Below are 22,495 nucleotides of genomic sequence, written 5' to 3'. Positions count from 1 at the left end.
CTTAGCTTTTTTAGAAGTCTTCGGTAGCTGAAATCTCTGGATCTGACCGACCGGCACTTGCGAACAGCTTCTGCTTCGGGCACCGCGCGGCAAGAAAGACTGAGGAAAATGGCGTCGGCTGATGCCTTTATACCCCAGGAGCTATGACGTCGGGTGAAGTGCGACATCAGCCGAGGCCAGACCCAGACTTTGGAATCTGGCCGACCGAAGGGCTGCCTGAGGCAGGACAACCCATATGTTATGACTGCAGATGCATCCTTGAAGGACATCAGGAAGTTACCTCCACAATGAGACCGTTCAGCAGACTCCCCTAAATGTCTGTGTTGCTACCTCTCCCGTTTGGCATCTACTGTTCTGAAGCAAAAGCCAATATCAAAGGGCTCTGGCTGACTAAGTTTGCAGAGAATTGCAAGCTAATAGTCATCAATGAATCACCAAATGACTCTGCCGACCTGCAGGATGGCTTGTCTGAAAAACAAATGGTGTCAAAATCATGGTCCTGAAACTAAATGCCAAAAAATGCATTATTGCACCCTTTGGCAAGTCATCTACCACATTCACAATAAAACCCCCAATAGGTGACCCAGTTACTGCGATTTGGGGACTTATGTGGACAGTGCCTAACTTTTGAACATGTAATTATTGTTATAAGCAAGTCCTCCTACACCGCACAGCTTAGAAACAAAGGGATGGCATCTAGACCTAGGGATGCTACTTTTAGATCAATGTGTGTGTATGTACCTTTAAGAAGCTATCCAAGAGCTTGCACAAGTGTATAAATACTGATCACATGCAAGTGCAACTGCCATTTTGTAGTTAGCCATTGAGAAGTAATCATGTACATATGTAAGGTCTGTCTGTTAACTAGTTTGTTCATATTTAATGATGCTGTGGCATCTACATGAAAACCCCAGCTTCTTGTCATATGTGTTAGAGACAAATGAGTGATATGGTGCTAGAAGTGGCATGTCTAAAGGGTATGGAGTCAGAACCGGCATATCCAAAGGGCATGAAGTTAAATGCGGCCTTGCTAAAACAACTAGAGGCACTTGCTTAGAGCTGGCGGAATATAGACGAGTGGATCATCCTTAAAATGTGCAAACTTCACAAAACAGGTCAGAAACGAATTTCAGATATTAAACTTGCTCGGCACCATTTCTTTTTCCATTCTAAATGTATTTGCGTAAATGGATATGTACGATATTGATAAAAATATTCAGATTACTATGGAAAAGGTTTGCTTGCCCCTCCTACCTGTGCCTGTTCTTTTCCTTACTCTACTCCCCTCTCCACCTTTATCCTCTGGACTCCCATAAATACCCTGGGTTTTGTGGGGCACCATCTTTAGTAAATCGGGATAAGCCCTGGCTGCTGTCTGCTCCTCTCCCAGCATCTATTTTCTGTGGTATGTAGTAATTTTACTTGTTGCTGTTCATCATACCAAATGTTTTCATGATTATGTGGAATTGTGTGCCTAATAACTATCTCCTTACCTGCTGCTGCTAAAATATTTCTACTTTACTTGTTTTTGCAATGTCTTCTAGCTTGCTGTTGATGGTATAATTGTTGTTTGCTTGTGCTTTAAAACTGCTAAGGCGACTTTGCTTCTCGTCTTTTTGTAGAGCCTTTTTGTTGTATGCTAGTGCTCTAAAGACTTGTTTTAGGTGTAACGTATTTTTGCTGTTTTAGTAAGCTGGTAGCGGCCATCTTGTATCACGCACCCGTGCGGAACCATATATGAGCGTGCCTTTACTGTATTGTATGTTCTTAAGCCTGGAAACGGCTTTTTGAACTACGTCACCCACGTGGAGATACTTCAAGGGTATTTAGAGCCAACGCTCTTGCCCAGCTGCGCTAGCTCACATATGGTTTGTTTTAGCTCTATATTCATGTCTTTGGTGTATTAGTAAGCCGATACCGGCTAATTTGCTATCACGCCACTCATGCAGACCCTTCTCTGAGAGTGCTTGTATACTATTGCATGTGTTAAGCCTGTAAGCGACTTTGAATGGCGCCACCTTAGCACTTACCCCGATGCCTAGATGCACTCCACATACCTCCCCCTTCTGCAGCGCTTATTTCAAATAATGTTTTAAGCCTGTAAACAGCTTTTGAAACTATGCCACCCATGTGGAGACACTTAAGGGGCTAGAGCATAATCTGATGCCTAGCTGTTCACTACGTACCTCCCTTCAGCAGCGTTTAACTCCCTCAATGTTGGTAATTACTTAAGACGCTGTATTTCTACTGTATTTTAATATCTTGTTGAACGCTGAGACATGAATGGCAATTTCCCTAGCCCGATCCATATTGCGGACGTATTAGCGTTCTCTTACGCTGTTGAGCCCCAGGCATTTAAAAGCTTTCTTGGGCAAATGGGAGTAGCAGAGGTAGTTGCATTGTATTTAGTTCCCCTTATTACACTATGGAAAGTGCTCCTCTAGCACGGTAGTGTCCCAGGTGCCTCATTGCACATTCGGAATTACTCTGGCAGATGCCCCCGAGGTCCATTGGTTACCACTATGCTAGGAGTTGCTCAGGCAGTAATTTTGCAGTTTGATACCAGCATTTGAGTATCTTTAATGTTTTTCTAACTCCGTAGAGTACCAGAAGCTGAATTACTGACCAGCACGCCTGAGTAGCAGTCCCTTATGACTGCTGCATAGAACCCCTTAGCTAACTGCAGTAGCTGTACTGTTAACTGTAAAAAACATTCTTTGTATGCTGCACTACTATAGCTTAACCTAAGGTGTAGACTCTAGTCCTAATGTGCCTACAGTGTCCTGTTTCAGCATAAACTTACAAAACTTGTTTTAAGGTGTTTTCTAATGCTGCAGTCAAGTGGAGTGAATGTTTATTGCTAACTATCTATACTGCTACTACGTAGGGTACAGAACTGTTGTTTTTAAAAGTGTTTTACATTGCTGCTACCAAGGATATGGAAATGTAGAATTGCCATCTGTATATATTGTCTCTGTGAATGAATTGTGTAACTTGACCATTCTTACCTTGCTATATGATAACTCACGTTTCTCGTCACTACCTTGTCTCTCTTGCTTCCTTAAGTTACCCTGCTCTTCTTGTGCTTCCAGCATTAGTCTGTAGGAACCTAAAGGACCCTCTCCAAATACCAGCGGTTCACCTCACAGCCTAAATTCCCTGCAATCCCTCTCTCAAGGAAAGTATGTCTGTTGATTAATTCCTGCCAGTAAGACTTTCTACTACTGTAACATTGCTACAGGTGTTTAAGCACGTTCTGAGCCAGGACAGCCAGTAGCCTCTACCCCCTCTCGCCTATCCTCTATAGTAACCCCTTTTTTCTAGCGCTCACCCCTCCCTAGTTTTACTCCAGCTAACTCCCTCTCATATCTACCTGCAATACAAGACCTGTCCACTAGGTGGAACCCTTATCCCAGCCTCATCTCATGCTTATCCTCTCTTATTCCTAGCTACTTACCTTAATATTTCTGTAGTCACAGACCTGCTATTATTCCTCTCACTTCACCTTTTACTACTACTGTCTATAACTACCTTTTCTAGGCTCTCTTTTCACTGTTTTTTACCCACTTCTGACTTTTTCAACTTACCTTCTGTAGTCAGTCCTGCCGATTATTTCTTCTACAACTGCTTCAGTACCTGTCTCTACCTGCTCTGTTCACCCTGCGCACTCACTCCACTCCCTTACCCTACCCCCAATTCCCACCCACCCCAGGGTTCCTACTCATTTACTAGCCACACCTCTTCCTATTACTCTCTAGGAACTTTACCATTGGCCAGCTTCTCATACCATCCTTCTCTTACCACTCCCCTTCTGTCCAACCGCACCCTTCTCCTCCCACCATCCTCACCTTGCAAACTTCCATCCCTACAACCAGATATCCAATAACTAATCCATTCCAATGTATAAACTACCCATCCCAGTACATGTCCTACCATTATTCACACCTTTACTGCTACCACCTTTAACTTTTGCCTACTTACCTCCTATGAACACCCACTATATATTCATACCTTCACTACCCTAATAAGCTAACCAACTCTCCGTTCCTACCAATCCTTTATAACCATGCTAATATAACATCTTCACCCAGCTACCTACTAGCAAAAATATTATAGAATACTACACATTAGATATAACACTCTAAATCGTAGGAAATCTCTAGTCCTATACAGCAGATTCCCAAACCCAAGCTAAGACACCTCCTCTCATTAAAGGATGGAGATAGTCACCCAAACCCAGGCCCAACAAGAACTCCTATCACTCTCCATAACCACATCCAATCAACTACTTATTCCCTTACCAAACCATCAAACTCGCTCTTTGTAGCTCATATTAATATACATAGCATTAACAAAGTAGCTCAACTCTATGCTCTCTTAGAAGTCTACTCCTTTGACATTCTCTGCTTAACAGAAACATGGCTAAAACCTGTAATCAAAGACAATGAAATCATCCCACCTGGATATAATATCCTGAGACTTGACCATGTAGCCAAGAAGGGCAGGGGGGTTAGCTATTCTATTTAAATATGGCTTACAGTTAACCACGTATCACTGTAAACCACCTCTACATTCCAATGCAGAAATTCTCATCTCCAAACTTCAACTTAGCAATGCCAAATCCATCTATACTATCTGTATCTACCTCCTGGTAATATCGCCACCATGGAAAATATCCTTTTGCTGGCTATCTCAACACCTGCCCCAAGAAACCATAATCCTAGGTCATATAAACACCGACTGGAATTGCTATAGTAGCAGCCACCCTACCACCCACATTAACCTATATGTTTTTTCTCAAACCATTACCCCCCCCCCCCAAACCAGGATAAATAATCTAAGAAAGTAAGCACATTAGACTGGATTCTCAACCATCCTCACATATATGAATCTGGACCCCCCCTGATGATATAAGTGACCACTCACTTACCTACATCATCAGGCATAAAAAGCCAATGCTCCCATTCCAACCACATCAGGCATAAAAAGCCAATGCTCCCATTCCAACCACTATCAGAAATATCAGTTCCAAAAATAACTTTAACCCTGATCTCTTCCAAAGGTATCTAAGAGCATGCAATTGGGCTCCCTTAAGATACCTCCCTTTAGAAGAAGCCGTTAAATACTTTAAATTCTAACTTCCTTGCCATTCTTGACCACCATGCTCCAACCCGTTAGATTAGAATTAAGACCAAATCTGCCCCATGACTTTCAAAAGAAAGCAAACATAAAATCCATCTGAGAAATAAATACTGGGACAAACTGAGAATGACTAAGAACCCTGTAGACCAACAAACTTTTAGACAACTGAGAAATGACACTAAGAAAGCTACACTGTCAGATAAAAGAAACTACTACCTACAATTTCAGCAGGCTAACCATAATAACCCACAAAAATTCTGGGCAAGCATTAACCAATTATTCAATCCAGGTCAATCCACTACACCAAACCCACAAAATACAGACCAGGAAAATCTCATGCATACTGCCATTACCTTCAATACTTTTTTCACTGATGCTATCCAAACACTAGCCAGTCAGCTATCACCTAATAGCTTCACTTTACCTTCCTATAACACAACCCCACCCCCTCCATTTCTCTTCCAACCTGTCCCAACAACACATATTCTAACCCTTATCCAAAAGCTGAAACCATGCTCTTCTTCAGCAGACCAACTACCTGCTGAATATCTACAGATATCAGCCAAGGCTATTGCTTACCCCATCTCCATTCTGATCAATAGAACTATTAATGAAGGTCACATCCCTAGCATATGGAAAGTCTCCCATATTATCCCCCCTCCATAAAGGTGGAAACTCCACCAATTTCCCAAACTACTGATCCATAGCCCTTCTTTCTCCTTTGGAAAAGATCATGGAGAAATGCATCCATAGGCAATTGCTAGACCACCTAATCCAAAATAACTTACTTTCCAGCTGTCAACATGGTTTCAGACCTTCCCACAGCACTACCACTGCCCTCCTTTCCTTTACTGATTGTATTAACAAAAAACGCAACTTTAATATGCTTTCCTCTGCACTATTTAATCAACCTGTCTAAAGCATTCGATATGGTAAAACACCAAATTCTCAAAAACATCCTCAAATCCCTGTCATTAGATGCACTCTATAAAATGGTTCCAGTCCTACTTAGATAAAAGACAACAGGCTGTGCTTTGGCACAACACTATCTACCTACCTACCCGTTAACCTTGGTGTCCCTCAAGGGTCCATATTAGGACCTCTTTTCTCCATATTTATTAATGACCTTCATCTAGCCATCCCCCAATCTACATGCATACAATATGCTGATGACTCCAAACTTACATGCTCAGCCACATCCACTTCTGAACTTCACTCCTTTACCCAGAAAGTATTTAACACAGTTGAACAATGGTTCACACAGCATTGCCTTCTCTTGAACCCCCCAAAAAACTAAACTCCTCTTTTTCAATCCTACTCATAAGTCCCCTCCTTTTGCTTTTTCAGTTACATCCACTAATTGTACCATTATATCACCAGACCCAACTACCAAACTACTTGGTATCACCATTGACAACAACCTTAACTTTCCTCTATGCCTCTTCCATTTTCACCAATCTAAGAATAACCTCAACAAGATGGAAATTTCCTATAACAACATAGCCATATTTGCTACAGGTAATCCTTTTAGAACTCACCATTGCCTTAACTTAAAGGAGCTGGAATGGCTGGAACTACAGAATCTTCTTAAATAACACCAACTAACTATCGCCCGTAAGACTCAACCCTCCAATACTCCTATTCTAACTACCCTCATCACCCCCTACAATAATTTGAAGTCCTTACCTTCATCTCAGAAACTTCTAGTAAACACTTCTAAATCTAACAACAAGGCTGAGGATTCTCACTTCTCTAATACTGTTGGAAAATCCTGGAATATTCTTCCCTAGCGACCTTTCCTCACTGTCCTCTATATCACTCTTCAAAAACAGACGAACTTTTCCTTAGAACACACTGGTTATGCCCCTGTACTAAACCTGACTAGTGATCTACTCTATCCAAAATATGCTCTGCCTACCCTAAATTTCTTTATAACTGTTCTACTTTCCTTATTAACAACTTCTACAATTTCCCTCTATACTTTATTTCCACCCCTGTGGATACTTATTAGAGGGAATACCCTTTATCATTATAATTATACATTAAACTGTCTCTTTTTGATTATGTATTGTACCTCTATGTTGCATTGTTCCTGCATTTTACACTGTTATGACTTCTGTCATGTAATATTTCTGTGTTAATCTGAAATGTCCATTGTATATACAACTGATGCTGCTATATGTTATTTTGCTGCAATTTATTTCTACTCATCATGGAGCTCATCTCTCCGGGCCTCTACTGCAAATGGACATATATCCAGTTAGACTAGCCCGGTCAACAAATGTAAAACAAAATAAATAAATAAAAATAATGTCTGAACTGCATATAACAAAATAAGGGGAAACTACCACATTTTCGCAAAGCATGTACTTTTGTATTAAGCAAAGACATTTGAGTTATCAGAAGTGTACAAAGTGTTCGCATGTTTGTGCAGTGTTACAGTAAAGCTATTTTGCAAAGTACAGCCATTACAGAGCATATTTTGCAAGTACATTATTTCCAAAGAGTTTATTGTGAATTTGAATGTTGTTACAAACTCGCAGCACAGTTCGTTCATACGTACATAATTACAAGGGCCATATTTTCAGTGTGTACTTTGTGGCTGGCCATGGCATACGGATTTCGGAAACCCAGTGCATTTGTGTTTAATATTGCAGAAGACTGGATAGGGTTTGAGGAGTATGGCATTTTCATACAGGGTGCATTTTCTGATAAAGACAGTACAAATGCATTTATTCTGCTTAATTTAGCTGGGTGAGAAGCTATAGAAAGGGAATGTTCATGTGTTTATGCACCTGCTATCTATACAGGAGAGGGGAAAACGGTCATTATTATACCAGCTGAGTTAAGGGAGGACCCCAAGTGCTTAAAATGTACATTTAGAGAAATGTGTGACCACCACACAAACATTACAATGGAAAGGCACTTATTTTACACAAGGGATCAAAAGTCTGGTGAATCTTTTGCAGCATACATAACTGACCTGAGAAATAACGGTAAAACGTGCAGATCTGGTGACTTAAGGGATGAGTTGATAAAAGACAGACTTGTGTGTGGCATAAGAGAGAAAGATTTTATTTCGTGACAATGACTTAACTTTGAATAAGGCCATTGAGATTTATCAGATATACAAGCTCACAGAAAAACACAAATATGCTGACAAATGAGAATAGCTATAGAAGGCACAGTGATGAAGCTCATGTCGACAGTAAGCAGCACATGGTTAAAAGAAACAGGCTTAAGAACATGGCAGAAGCTGTAACCCCTGCAGCACTCACTGGTAAACCCCAGAACTGGTCAGCAAATTCCAGAGTTCACAGTCTCAGTGAAGCATAAGTGACTCAGCAAACTCAAAGTATGGGCCCCAACCTAGTTTCACTGCCAAATGTCATAATTGTGGTGGAAGGCATGAATCTAAAAGGGAGAAATGTTTACCTTTTGGTCAGCAATGCCACAAATGTAATAAATGCAATCATTTCAAAAGGTTCTGTACATGAAAAGGCCCACATTCTTTTATCAAAAAGGAACATTTTAAGAAACAAGTCCATCAATTAGGCAGTCACAGCCCTACCTTTTATGTTGATGGTGCATCAATGCTTCATCAGTTAATGCAGTAGATTTAAGGGCAAAGAATGAAGTATTTTGTACTGTTCGGATAAATGGCAAATCCGAAGAGCTCAAAGCTGATACAGGTTCCAAGTGCAATGTTATTCAGCAGAAACATTAGCTAGAGTGTGACATGGTGTAAGTTTTGATTTGGCAAGGTGTGTAAAGCTTGTTGCTTATGGAGGTGAAGAAATTTAAACTGAAGGTTCAGTAGTGCTTTCTTTCAGGTTATTCTGCTGGGAGAAGCTACAACTTATAGTCTAAAGGCACATCCAATCATTATTAGGGCTCAGAGACAGTTTGAAAATGGAACTGCTTTCATTTAATAAAGGAAGTCCACTACTCTAATTTTTCCCAACACATTTTTTCTGCCTATGCAGATCTGTTCGAAGACAAAACTAAGCAAGCTTCCAGTTGTGTACTCCATGAAGTTAGACCTAGAGGTCAGTCCAGCACATAAAGCTCCATAGCCATGCAGGATATAGTTAAAGCAGAGATAGATAAAATGGTGCAACAAGGTGTGATTTGTCCAGTTGAAACTCCAACCAAATGGGTATCTTCTATGGTAGTAGCTCCCAAAGCTCAGATGATAATCAGAATATGTACTGACCCCACGTGATTTGAACAAAGCACTAAAAAAGGCCTCATCATCCAATGAGCACAGTTAAAGACTTTGCAGCCTTGATGCTAAAAGCCACAATTTTTTCTGTCTTCGATGCAAAGAGTTCATTTTGGCAAATTCAGCTTGACAAAAAATCCTCATTGCTCACTACGGCCAGTAGTCCGTTTGGCAGTGACAGATTTTTGAGAATGCCATTTGGGATAAATTCTGCAAGAGAAGTCTTTCAAAGTGCAATGGAGAAACTTCTTTCTGGATATCCTTCTGCTATTATAGTAGACAACATTCTAGGAGGAGGTCATGGTGAAGCAGAGCATGACAAACCTCAGAAAATTTCTAGAAGAGACATGTCAAGTGAATCTTAAGCTCAATCCACAGAAATGCAAATTCAGGCTACATGAAGTTACTTACATTGGTCATTTACTTACGAATACTGGCCTAAGACCAGACCCTACTAAACAAAACGGCCATTCCCAAGATGCTAGCTCCAGACAATGTTCAAACTCTGCAACGTTTTCTTGGCATGGTCAGTTACCTAGGCAAGTTCATTCCAGACTTGAGCCAACTTTCAGCACCACTCAGAGAGCAGACATGTAAAGATGTATCCTAGTCTTGGTTAGAGCAACACCAAAGAGCATTTGATGGCCTTAAACAGAAAACTGATAATTCATGAATACTCAGCTACTATGATGTTCGCAAACCCATTCCACTTTCCTGCGATCTTCAAAATTTGGTCTTGGTGCAGTCATTCTAAAACAGGATCAACCTGTTGCCTATGCATAGAGAACTCTTACCCAAACTGAGATGCAGTATGCCCAGACTAAGAAAGGGCTTTTCTCCATTGTGTTTACATGTCAGAAATTCCATGATTATGGTAGACCTACCCACATTGAAACAGACCACCAACCTTTGGTCACTATCTTGAGAAAGCCATGCATTCAGCTCCAGCCAGACTGCAATGTATGATGCTAAGATTACAAAAGTACAATTTCAATCTTATCTACAAGAAAGGCAAACTTCTTTATCTTGCTGATACATTATCCAGATCACCCAGAAATACCACAGAACAGCACGAGAATGAGAACCTTGATTTTGAAGTCATGGAAGAGAGAAATTTTTTTCCACACGTCTTGAGCTGAGAGATCACACAACCACAGATCTTACAAAGGCTCAACCACTTTATCAAAGATGACAGTCAAAGCAATCTAGTTCATCTCAAGAAGTGCAATCTTAATTTTCCATACAGACATTAAGTTTTGTCAGACAAAAGGCATCATTATGAAAGGTCCAAAAGTAATCGTTTCAAAGTCCTTGCAACAGGAGTATATTACTACCTTTCATCATGATCATCCAGGAACCAAATCTACCAAAAGGCGGCGAAGGAGCTTGCATTTTGGCCTTCTATGTCACAAGACGGAGAGAGCACTTTCATCTTGTTCAGCATGTTAATAGTACTAAGCCACATTGACAGAAGGCATCATTTCAGCTTAACCAGATTCCGGAACTACACTGGTCAACAGTAGCCACAGACATCTTCGAGTGAAATGGTCAACATTACCTGGTGTTAGTAGACTTACTCCAACTGGTTCAAGATTAACGAACTTCCCAACCTAGCATCAAGTAATGTCATTAACCAGATGAAGTGTCATCTTGCAGTACATGGTAGTCCACACACAGTTATTTCTGACAATGGCACACAGTTTAAAAGACTTGCTGAAGAATGGGACTAACTCATGTCACGTAGTCCACAGTACCCACAGTCAAATGGCTTGGCAGAACGTGCAGTTCAAAGTGCAAAACAGTTACTAGAAGTCTAAACTAGAAAATAGTGATGTTTTCCTGAATCTCTTGAATCGCAGAAATATTCCTCGTGATAAACAAATTTTTTCCCCCTGCCCAGAGACAAACCAGAACCACGTTACCAATCAGTAGTCAATTGTTGGTTCCATGTGTCAAGAACAATCTGAAGCATTTATCCCAGAAGACCTACTAGGAAAAGGCCAGTAAACTGCTCAATCCATTATGAGAAGTGGTAAGGATGCAACTGTCCAAAGATTATGATCGGACTGGATTGGTTGACCAAGGTAGTTCAGGAATCTAGTTTAGATGAAGTGGTTCTTTCCATTGACGTGACTTAGTACTTACTATTACACACAGAACAAAATAATAGCATATTCTCAATATCTTGTGACACAGAAGGCCAAAACACTAGACCTCTCACCGTTGTTTTGATAGTCTGCTCCTGGGTGACCACAGTGCAAGATAGTAATGTACTCTTATTGCAAGGACTTTGGAACAATTACTTTTAGACCTTTCATAATACCATTGCCGGACAAAATCTCATCTCTGCATGGAAAATTATGTTGCACTTCTTGAGGTAAAATTGACTGCTTTGATGGCCATCCTTGTTGAATAAAGTGGTTCAGCTTCTGCAAAACTGGATCCGTGGCTGTATGACCCCTCAGGTCATCAAGATGTGTGGAAGAAATATCTCCCTTCCATGACTTCAAAATCAAATACCTCATTCTCATGCTCTTCAGTGGCATTTCTGGGTGATCTGGACAATGTATCAGCAAGATGAAGTGCGTCTTTCTTGTAGACAATAGTGAAATACTTTTGCAATCTCATCATATGTTGCAATCTGGTTGGAGTTTTATGTAGAGGCCTTCTCAAAATAGTGACTAGAGGTTGGTGGTCTGTTTCGATCTGGATAGGTCTACCATAAACAATCATGGAACTTTGAACATGCAAACACAATTGCCAAAATCTCTCGACCCGAGCATACTGCATTTCAGTTTGGGTAAGTGATCTCAATACATAGGCAACAGGTTGGCCCTCTTGTAGGATGACTGCACCTAAACCAAATTTCAAAGCATCACAGGAAAGAGTGAATGGCTTGTGAACTTCATAGTATCTTAGAGTTGGTGGACTGGCAAGTCTTTGTTTCAGGACATTAAATACTCTTTGGCACTGTTCTAACCAGGACATATCTTTACATGTCAGCTCACTGAGAGTGATGCTGATATTTGACTCAAGTCTGGAATGAACTTGCCTAGGTAGTTAACCATGTCAAGAAAACGTTGCAGGGCTTTAACATTGTCTGGAGCTAGCAACTTGAGAATGTCTGTTTGCTTTGAAGCGTCTGGTCGTAGGCCTGAACTGGTAACTAAAGGACCAACATAACTAACTTCATGTATCCTGAATTTGCATTTCTGTGGATTGAGATTCACTTGACTTCCTCTTTCCAGAACTTTTGAGGTTTCGGTCATGCTCAGCTTCACCATCATCTCCTATTAGTAGGTCTACTATAATAGCACAAGGATACCCAGAAAAAATTCTCCATTGCATGTTGAAATACTTCACTTGCAGAATTTATCCCAAATGGCATTCTCAGGAGTTACTTCCACATGGAGTACTGAATGTAGTTAGCAATGAGGATTTCTTGTCAAGCAAAATTTGCCAAAATGAAATCTTTGCATCCAAGACACAAAAGACAGTTTGGCATAACAGCAGTGACTTTACTGTACGCACTGGGATGATGAGGCTTTTTTAGTGCTTTCTTCAAATCTCATGGATCAATACATATTCTGATGTCATCTGAGCTTTTCTTATGAGCTACCACATGGAAGATACCCACTCAGTTAGTTCATCTACTGGACAAATCACACCCTGTTACACCATTTTATCAAGCTCGGCTTTGACTCTGTTCTGCATGGCTACTGGAACTTTCCGGGCTGGCCTGACTTCAAGGTCTAACTTCATGGAATACACAACTGGAAGCTTGCCTAGTTGGCCTTCAAAAAGATCAGCACAGGTAGAAAAAATATGCTGGGTGAAATTAGAGTAGTAGTCTTTCAAGCTAACATGATGGACTTCCTTATTAAATGAAAGCAGTCTCATTTCCAAATGGTGTCCGAGCCATTATAAAATGAGTGGACGTGCCTCTTGACGACATAAAATAAGTTGTAACTTCTCCCAGCAAAGTAACATGAAAGCATTAATGAGCCTTTAGTTTACATTTCTTCACCTCCATAAACAACAAGCTTTGCATACTTTGCCAAATCAAGCCTTTCACCAACAAATACTCTAGCAAATGTTTCTGCTGACAAATCATTACACTTGGAAGCTGTGCCAAGTATGAGTTCTATGGGTTTCCACTTATCCGAACAGTACAAAAAACTTCATTCTTTGCCCTTACATCTAATGCACTGACTGTTTCATGAAGCAATGACACACCATAAACATAAAAAGTAGGATTGCAGCTTTCTAACTGATCAGCTTGTTTCATTAAATGTTCCCTTTTAATAAAATAATGTGCCTTTTGATTTATAAAACCTTTTGAAAAGATTCTACTTATTGCATTTGTGGCATTGCTGACCAAAAGCTAAACATTTTTCACTTTTAGATTCAGGACTTCCACCACAATTACGACAATTGGCAATGAAACTAGGTTGGGGCCCTTGCTTTGAGTTTGCTGACTCTCACATGCTTCACGGTGTGTGTGTGAACTTGAACTTGCTAGAAAAAGTACAGTTTTGTACCTACCATAAATGTAGATGTTCGAAGATCCACATTGCTGCAGTCCTTACACTTGGGTAGTCCGCTGTCCTCGGTCGGCCCGAATATCAAAGTATAAGGCTGACGTCGGTCACGGCGCATTAGACTGACATCAGGACGTCAGGGTACAAATGCGCATGACCGACGTCATATCCTCAGTCTTTTCTTGCCCCAGATGTCAGAAGACCCTAAAAAGAAAGGTCAAAACCAAAAGACAGCAAACAACCAACCAACCACCCTTGCACTAATATGTACAATATATACAATATACAATATTTACAACCCAACCCACACAACCGCCTCTAACTACAGAGGGGAAGGAGGGAGGGTAAATTGGACTGCAGCAATGTGGATCTTCGAACATCTACATTTATGGTAGGTACAAAACTGTACTATGTTCTTCATCTCACATTGCTGCAGTCCTTACACTTGGGTAGAATCCCAAAGCAGAGGTAAGGGAGGATGGCAAAACTATAAAGAAGCAGGAGCTGCCAAAATGCCCTGTAAAATAGCAGTGGCAAACCCAGCCCTAGATTTAGAGTAAAGTGGAAGGTGATAATGCTTAGAGAAAGTATGCACTGAACTCCACGTAGCTGCCTCCAAAATATCTTTAGTTGCCACCCCCCTTAAAAAAGCTGTCGAAGTGGCAGTAGCCCTAGTGGAATGAGGCCTAATCCCAGCTGGAATCTCCTTGCCATGATGGGAATAACAGAAAGCAATGCAAAACCCAATCCACTTAGAAATAGTTTGTTTTGACACAGGCTTGCCCTGAGAACTCAAAGCAAAAGAAACAAATAACTGTTGAGACTGCCTGAACCCCTTAGTTCTGCTCAAATAATATCGCAACTGCCTGTGTACATCTAAAGTGTGCAAAATCTTTTCCCCTTTATTTTGGGGATTTGCATAAAAAGTAGGCAAATGAATAGTTTGGTTTAAAGCCACACTAGAAACCACTTTAGGCATAAAGGAAGGATTAGTACGCAAAGATACCCTATCCTTATGGAAAATTAAGAAAGGCTCAACCGCCATAAGGGCCTGCAATTCAGAAACCCTTCTTGCGGAGGTAATGGCCAACAAAAAAGCAGTCTTCCATGATAAATATTTCAACTCGGTAGTAGCTGCAGGCTGAAAAGGTTGTAGAGTGAGTTTCTCCAACACAAAATTGAGATCCCAAGCAGGAGTAGGAGCTCTACGTGGGGGTCTGATATTCTTTGCCCCTCTAAGAAATTGCTTGAACAAAGGATGAGAAAACAATGGTGGGTCACAGTCATAGTGAGCCGAAATTGCTGCAGCATGAACCTTAATAGAAGAGAAGGACAAACCTTTGTCCAGTAACTCAGTAAGATATTGAAGAGCCACACTTAAATTAGGCTCAGAAACATCAAAATCCTTTGCTGCACTCCAAAATAAAAATCTCTTCCATTTATCTGCGTACACTTTCCTTGTACTAGGCCTTCTAGCTTCCAAAATAACATTCAAAACTTGCTGTGGAAGTTGAGACCCTCTATGGTTCAAAACAGAATATGCCAGGCTGTTAGGTGAAGAGAGTGAAGCTTGACATTGAGTAAATGACTGTTTTCCTGAGACAACAGGTGTGGAATCGAAGGCAAAGGCCATGGAGGCTCGCTTCTGAGACTTCTCAGTAATGGGTACCAGTGCTGTCGAGGCCAATCTGGAGCTATTAAAATCATCTTTGGCTTGTCCTGTCTGACCTTTAGAAGTACCTTTGGGAGGAGAGGCAGAGGTGGAAAGGCATACACATGAAGATTGCTCCAATTGAAAGAAAGAGCATCCACTTTCCAAGCTGTGGGATGAAACCTTTTCGTGCAAAACTTTGGCAGCTGGTGGTTTAGTGGAGAAGCGAACAGATCTATGTCTGGAGTTCCCCATGACACTGTCAATTTTTGAAATACATGAGGATCCAATTTCTACTCGTGGGGATCCATAATTCGTCTGCTCAGCACATCTGCCAAGGAGTTCTGTGTTCCCGGCAGCAGAAACCTTGCCTGAAGATGTAGCTGTAAACTGAGAGCAGTCTCCCACAAAATCATTGCTTGCCTGCATAGAGGATAAGAATGTGTTCCCCCTTGCTTGCTGATGTACCACATGACAGTTGTGTTGTCTGTTAGAATCAACACCTGCCCTGGAAGAAGTAAATCCTTGAAAGCTATTAATGCAAACTGGACTGCTAACATCTCCTTCAAGTTGATATGTAGATGTTGTAGTCTGGCAGGCCACTTGTCTTGTATCCACCTTCCATTTAGATGAGCTCCCCAAGCTTTGTCTGAGGCATCTGTCGTTAGAATCTGACTCGCCTCTGGCCGGGTCACAGAGAGTCCCTTGTTTAGGTGACATTCCTGAGCCCACCACAAAAATTCCTTTTGAATGCAAGGTATTATCTGAATGACAGTGTCCAGATCCTGGCAGTGCTGTGTCCATACAATTTTGAGATACCATTGTAGCTTCCTCATATGCAGTTTGGCATTGGGAAGCACCAGAATACAAGATGCCATGAACCCCAAGGCTTGAAGGACTGTCCTTGCAGTCAGCCTGGACTGATGAGACAATTGATGAAAGTAAAGGGAAAGATTCTTTTGTTTGTCCGGGGTCAAAAAGGACATCTGGGATGCTGTATTCAGTCTTACACCCAGAAAGCACATGTCCTGAGAGGGTACTAGACTGGACTTTATTTCGTTCACAGAATACCCCAGGCATCTTAGCACTGCTATCACATATTCCAAATGATGAAGAAGCTCGTCCTTCCTGGAGCCAGAATCAGGCAATCGTCCAAATAAGGATAGATCTGTATTCCTTTTAGCCTGAAGAAAGCTATCACTGGAGCCAGAACTTTCGTAAACACTCTGGGCGCAGTAGATAAGCCAAAGGGCAATGCAGAGAACTGATAATGAGAAGTCCCAGCCCGAAAACGCAGATACTTCCTGCAACTCAGTCTGATAGGAACATGAAGGTAAGCCTCCTTGAGATCCAAAGTTACCATCCAATGATCTTTGTCCAGCAGAGGTAAAAGCTGTTGTAACGTCAACATTTTGAACTTGGGAATGTCCAGATAAGTGTTGAGGATAGATAAATCCAAAATTGGTCTCCACGTGTTCCCCTTCTTTGGTACTAGGAACAGGCGAGAATAAAATCCTAGGCCCAGCTGTATTGCCCCTAATTGAAGTAGCAGAGAAATTTGTTTGTGAGCCTCTATTCTTTGCTGAGGAGGAACGTCCGGCATGCCTTTGAAAGGAGGCAAGGTATGGAAATAAAACCTGTAACCTTGGTGTATGACATCCAACACCCATCTGTCTTGGGTAATTAAACTCCAATTTTCCTTGAAAAGTGCCAACCTTCCTCCCAAAGGTGCTGCCAGACGAGAAAGCTCTGGCAGCTGAAAAGGTAGGTCATTGGGTCTGTTTACGAAAGGACTGACCCCTGCCCTCACCCGAAGACTGTGCAGGTGAACTCCCTGTTCTAGGCCTGAAAGAGCCCTGAGCTCTGCCCCTACCACGTCTAGATCTACCCCTAGACTGGGAATCATAAGAAGGATACGTCCACCCCTTGGTAGGCCAATTTCTACTAAACTTCGGAGGCTGAACCTGCAAAAAATCTTTAACAGTCTGCATAGACTTAGCCTTGTCTTCCATTTTCTTTAAGACTGCCTCAACAGGTGTACCAAACAACACATCAGATTGTAAAGGAGCATCTAAAATCCTTGTCTTAACATGGTCAGATAAATTCTGATCCCTCAGCCAGGCGTGCCTGCGAAGAACTGACCCAGTGGCAGCCACCCTAGACGAGGCCTGTACAGCATCAAAACCACATTGCAAAGAATGCTTACCCACCTGTTCAGAAACATGCACTAAATCTTGTAACTCCTTACACTCAATACCTTCCGCCAGAGCATCTACCTTAGACTTCAGTTGAGAAAGTAGATAGTTTTGGTATTTCAACATGTGAAACTGGCAATTCAAAGCCCTCATAGCTAGGGTGGAAGAAGTATAGACTTTCTTTCCCCATCTATCCAAAGCCCTGGCCTCTTTATCTGGAGGAACCGGATTTTTAACAACAGAAGCCTTAACCCCCTTAGGCCCCTGACTAACAGTTTCTGGGTCCGCCCTAGGACTCTTAAAAAGATACTTATGAGCTTCAGGTACCCTGTAATACCTATCCGGTTTAACAGGAGCAGGAGGCAAGGAATCAGGATTAAGAGAAGCCTCTGCAAACACATCTTCCACAACATCCAGAACAGGAGGTATAGCCAAAGGCCTATGCTGGGGTAAAAACAAAAATTCTCTAAGCCTTTTCCTGGAATCAGAGAAGTCCTGACCTTCCCACTTAAAATGCTCCCTCATGGAATGAAGAGTCTCTGAAAAAGAAAAATCCTCAGGAGGAGAAGCAGAAGGAGTAGAATCATCCACATCAGAATCAGAATAAGGAGAATACTCCTGCAAGTCTTCAGCCGAAGACTCAAGAAACATCCGAAGCCTGCTCAAAACTCCCCAACTCAGGTTCCACCCTAGGTCTCTTGTCAGGAGGGGGCAAATAACCTCTAATCAAAGTAATCAAATCTTCTGCCATTTTAAGCATATGCTTCTTGGGCACAGATCCTGAAGAACTAGGAGTGACACCAACTGAAGCTAAACCTGGCCTGCCTCTGGGAGAAGCCTTGGAAACAGAAGGAGAGGGCCTAACCACCCTAGGAAGGGAGGGAAGTACAGAAACCTGAGAAGCCCCTTCAGCCTGACCTGCCTCCTGAGAGGCCACATCCTGCAATAACAAAGTCTCCCCCTGGGACTCCAGAGAAACCTCCGGCGGAACCCCCGGCTCCACCGACACCTCTAAAGAACCGGCGTCCGCACGGACGGCTCTTCTGCCTAGGCTTAGCTGCTTTGTCCTTGCGCTTCTTCGAAGAAGCGGACGCCGGAGCATCCGGCGGCATATTATAATTGCACCGCTTCGAAGACTAACCTGGCACAATCTAACCTTCTCTTAATAGTGCGCTTATTGAATCTAGCACAAAAGCGACACCCAACAACGTCGTGCTCAGGCCCTAAACAAGGAATACACAAAGTATGATAATCTCTATCGGTATCTGTTTCCCACAAGAAATACAGTTATTCACTTTTTCTGACATCCGGTAAACCACTGAGGCAAGAAAAAACAAAAATATTCCCCAACGGGGTACTTAGCCAACTTTGACTCGGTCTGAAACTCCGAATTCGAAAAATTTCAGAACGCCGAACGGCACTTGCAACGCTGCTTCTGCATCGGACCATGCGGCAAAAAAGACTGAGGATATGACGTCGGTCATGCGCATTTGTACCCTGACGTCCTGATGTCAGTCTAATGCGCCTTGACCGACGTCAGCCTTATACTTTGATATTCGGGCCGACCGAGGACAGCGGACTACCCAAGTGTAAGGACTGCAGCAATGTGAGATGAAGAACATCTCTGGGGTTTACCAGTGGGTGCCGCATAGGCTACAGTCACAGCCATGTGCTTGGGCATGTTTTTTTTTAACCACGTGCTGCATACTATCAACATGAGCTCTAGAAGTTACTGGAAGCATGCATTTCTCATTTGTAAACATATTTGTGTGCTTTTCTGTGAGCTAGAATATCTGAAAAATCTCAATGGCTTTATTCAAAGTTAAATCACCGTCACAAAACAAAATCTCTCTTACAGCATCATCATTAATACCACACACACACACGTCTTATTAACTCATCCCTTAAATCACCACATCTGCACGTTTTAGCCTTGTTTCTAAAGTCTGTTATATATGCTGCAAAAGTTTCACCAGCTTCTGATGCCTTCTGTAAAATAAGTGCCTTCCCATTGTCATGTTTGCCTGGGGGTTGCACATTTCTCTAAATTTACATTTTAAGCACTCACGGTCCTCCTTTGGCTCAGCCGGTACTACAATAAGACAGTCCCCCCCCCCCCCTTCTGCAAAGATAGCAGGTGCATACACAAATGAACGCTCCCTTTCAATGGCTTCTGACCCAGTTATGTTAAGTAGAATAAATGCCTTTGTATAGTCATCTTGATCAGAAAATGCAGCCTGTATGAAAATGTACTTCTCACTCTCCAGTTCTCTGCAATATTATTGTCAAACACAAGTGTACTGGGTTTTCGAAATTCTTCACCCATGCCAACAAAGTATGCACAAACACAATGAAAAATATGGCCCTTGTAATAATTTATGAACAAGCTTGCTATGTGTACCTGTAATATTCAAATGCACAATAAAACTTCAAACTACTGTACCTTGCAAATATACTCAAATGGCTGTATCTTGCAAAATTACTGTAATACTGCACAACATGCGAACACTTCTGATAATACAGATATCTAATATGAAAAATGTGCTCAGCAAAATATGCAGTCATGCCTTTTATTTCATTTTATGCAATTCAGACTATTTCAAACATTTTCCATAGTAATTTGAATATTTTTTTTATCAATAATTGGACATATTGGTTTATTTAAATATTGTTTAGAGCATTCTGTATACTTTGTTTCATATTTTGCTAATAAGAAATTATTTCAGCAAGTTTTAACATCTAAAATTTGTTTCAGACTGGTTTTGCGAATTATATGTGCAGTACGGATGATCATCCTATATATTTTCCAAATACCAACTGGATGACTCTTGGACTTGAATTGGAGAAACTGGAACTCTTCTTGGCAACAAATAATTTTAGCTATGCCTTTTCCAACACCATGTCCTTTTAGACATGCCGCTTCTGACACTGTTGCTCTTCCTTCTAGAACACAGAAGATGAACATGCGGGGTAGTTTGTTTAGATGCTTTATTACACAGACGCACATCAGGATGGATAGTAGCATCATAAAATATAAATGAACCGTTTAACAGACTGACCTTACAGACATACATGCTTACTTCTCAACAGCTTACTACAAAGTGGCAGTCAGGCTCGTATGTGCTCAGTATTTATACACTTGTGCAAGCCCTCAGATACCTTTTTAAAGATGCACAAGGACAGACTGATCTATAATAAATGAGACCAGAGACAAATTCTAATAAAATATTTTAAGATATCAGAGATTACATGATTAGAGACAGTGAGGCGAACTTAGTATGAGAAAGGTATTCATATTATGGTTACAAAAAGAAGGATGGAGAGGAAAAGATTAACAGTGTAGGGGAGGGGAGGGTATCTTCAGGTAGTTTAGGAGAGTAGGTAGGAGAAAGGTTGAGGATAGGTCTGCAGAGATTAATTAAATAAGGTTAGGCAGTGGGAAAAAACAAAAAGGAGTGGAACAGAAGGCTATACAGGGTAGTGAAGTGTGATCTAAGTTAGAGGTACTGAGTGAAGCATAGTAATTTCAGCCAGGATTGGCACAGAAGCAGGTCCAAGGCTTTGTAAGGTATTATTTTAGGGAGCATTTAAAGGTGGGTAGGTTAGAAATACTTCTGGTAGTTAGAGGCAAGGAGGAGTTCCATTTTTTTCTCTCTACTGAGTATGAATACAGGCTTTGTCCAGGATATTTATTCGGTTTACTTATGGTGAGAAGTTGTTTGTCTTTTTGGAAAATAGATGATTAATGGGACAATGGGTAATTACTGATCATGGGATGGGTAAGGCCAATTTATAACCAAATGGGACAGCTTATTTTGAACACAAAAAAAGGAGACTGGCTAGACATGAAATGGCCTGCAAGTGCAGCTAGCCTGGTACTTGCCTATGATCTACTGCTTTGGGATATGCCACAAGAAGGATCACAAAAAGGCTGCTAGAGCTGATTTAAAGGAGAACAATGCCCTGAACTTGAGAAATACGCCAGTGGTGCTCATTTTCAAGACAGTCAGCTCTGATTCACCACCAGTACTGGAAACCATGCCACTAGTAAAAACTACAGAACAATCACACAGGTATGCTCATAACAAAGATGAGGGAAAAAAACACTAAAATCCACAGAACACTTTTCCACTCTTGATGTCAAACTTTGAGACAAACTCCCAAATACCAGAAACTGCAAATAAGCCAAAGAATTTAAACTTTATTACCTTGCTCAGGTTTATCATATCATAATTTTATACCATTCAATAAAAAGATACCTTACTTTTATTTCCATACTTTGTACAGCTTTGACGCAAATCTATACACAATTCATAGACATGCATGCAAGTTATCTTGCTCAGTCTATTCACTGTGTACATAGTATATATAACCTAAAAATGTATTTGAAATGCAGCTTAATTACTTGCCTAACTATATATATTTTGCTCCATTATGCACATTTAATTTACTAACCCAGCCACAGGGGATGCACAAGCCAGTTCATTTCTTCTTGCCGGTCCCAAGCCCAGATAAATGGGGAGGGTTACATCAGGAAGGGCATCCGGTTGTAAAACCTCTGCCAAATAACATATGCGGACAATACAGATTTCCATACCGGATCGGTCGAGGCCCGGGTTAACAATGACCGCCACCAGTACTGTTAGCCAACAGGGTGCTGGCAGAAATTGGGCTACTGTTGGACGAAGAAGAAGGAGAAGAGGGAGAAGGCATGCCCGAAAGCAGAAAGACAGGAGGAAGG

At 41.4% G+C, this 22,495-nt stretch overlaps 1 protein-coding gene across 1 annotated transcript in view; it reads right to left on the bottom strand.

Annotated features, from left to right (window-relative positions):
• The window catches only part of MMGT1 (membrane magnesium transporter 1), a 321,921-nt gene that overhangs the window by 150,988 nt on the left and 148,438 nt on the right, over positions 1-22,495 (bottom strand). The window contains exon 4 of the mRNA XM_044057310.1: positions 1,154-1,169. Coding sequence (XP_043913245.1) covers positions 1,154-1,169 — 16 coding nt within the window. The remainder of the gene's footprint in view (positions 1-1,153; positions 1,170-22,495) is intronic.

Source organism: Protopterus annectens, chromosome 15.part0 (assembly GCF_019279795.1).
Source record: "Protopterus annectens isolate FY-2018-M chromosome 15.part0, PAN1.0, whole genome shotgun sequence".
NCBI classification, from domain to species: Eukaryota; Metazoa; Chordata; order Ceratodontiformes; family Protopteridae; genus Protopterus; species Protopterus annectens.
Note: the sequence above shows the minus strand (reverse complement) of the source record. Positions and strands in the feature narration are given on the sequence as shown.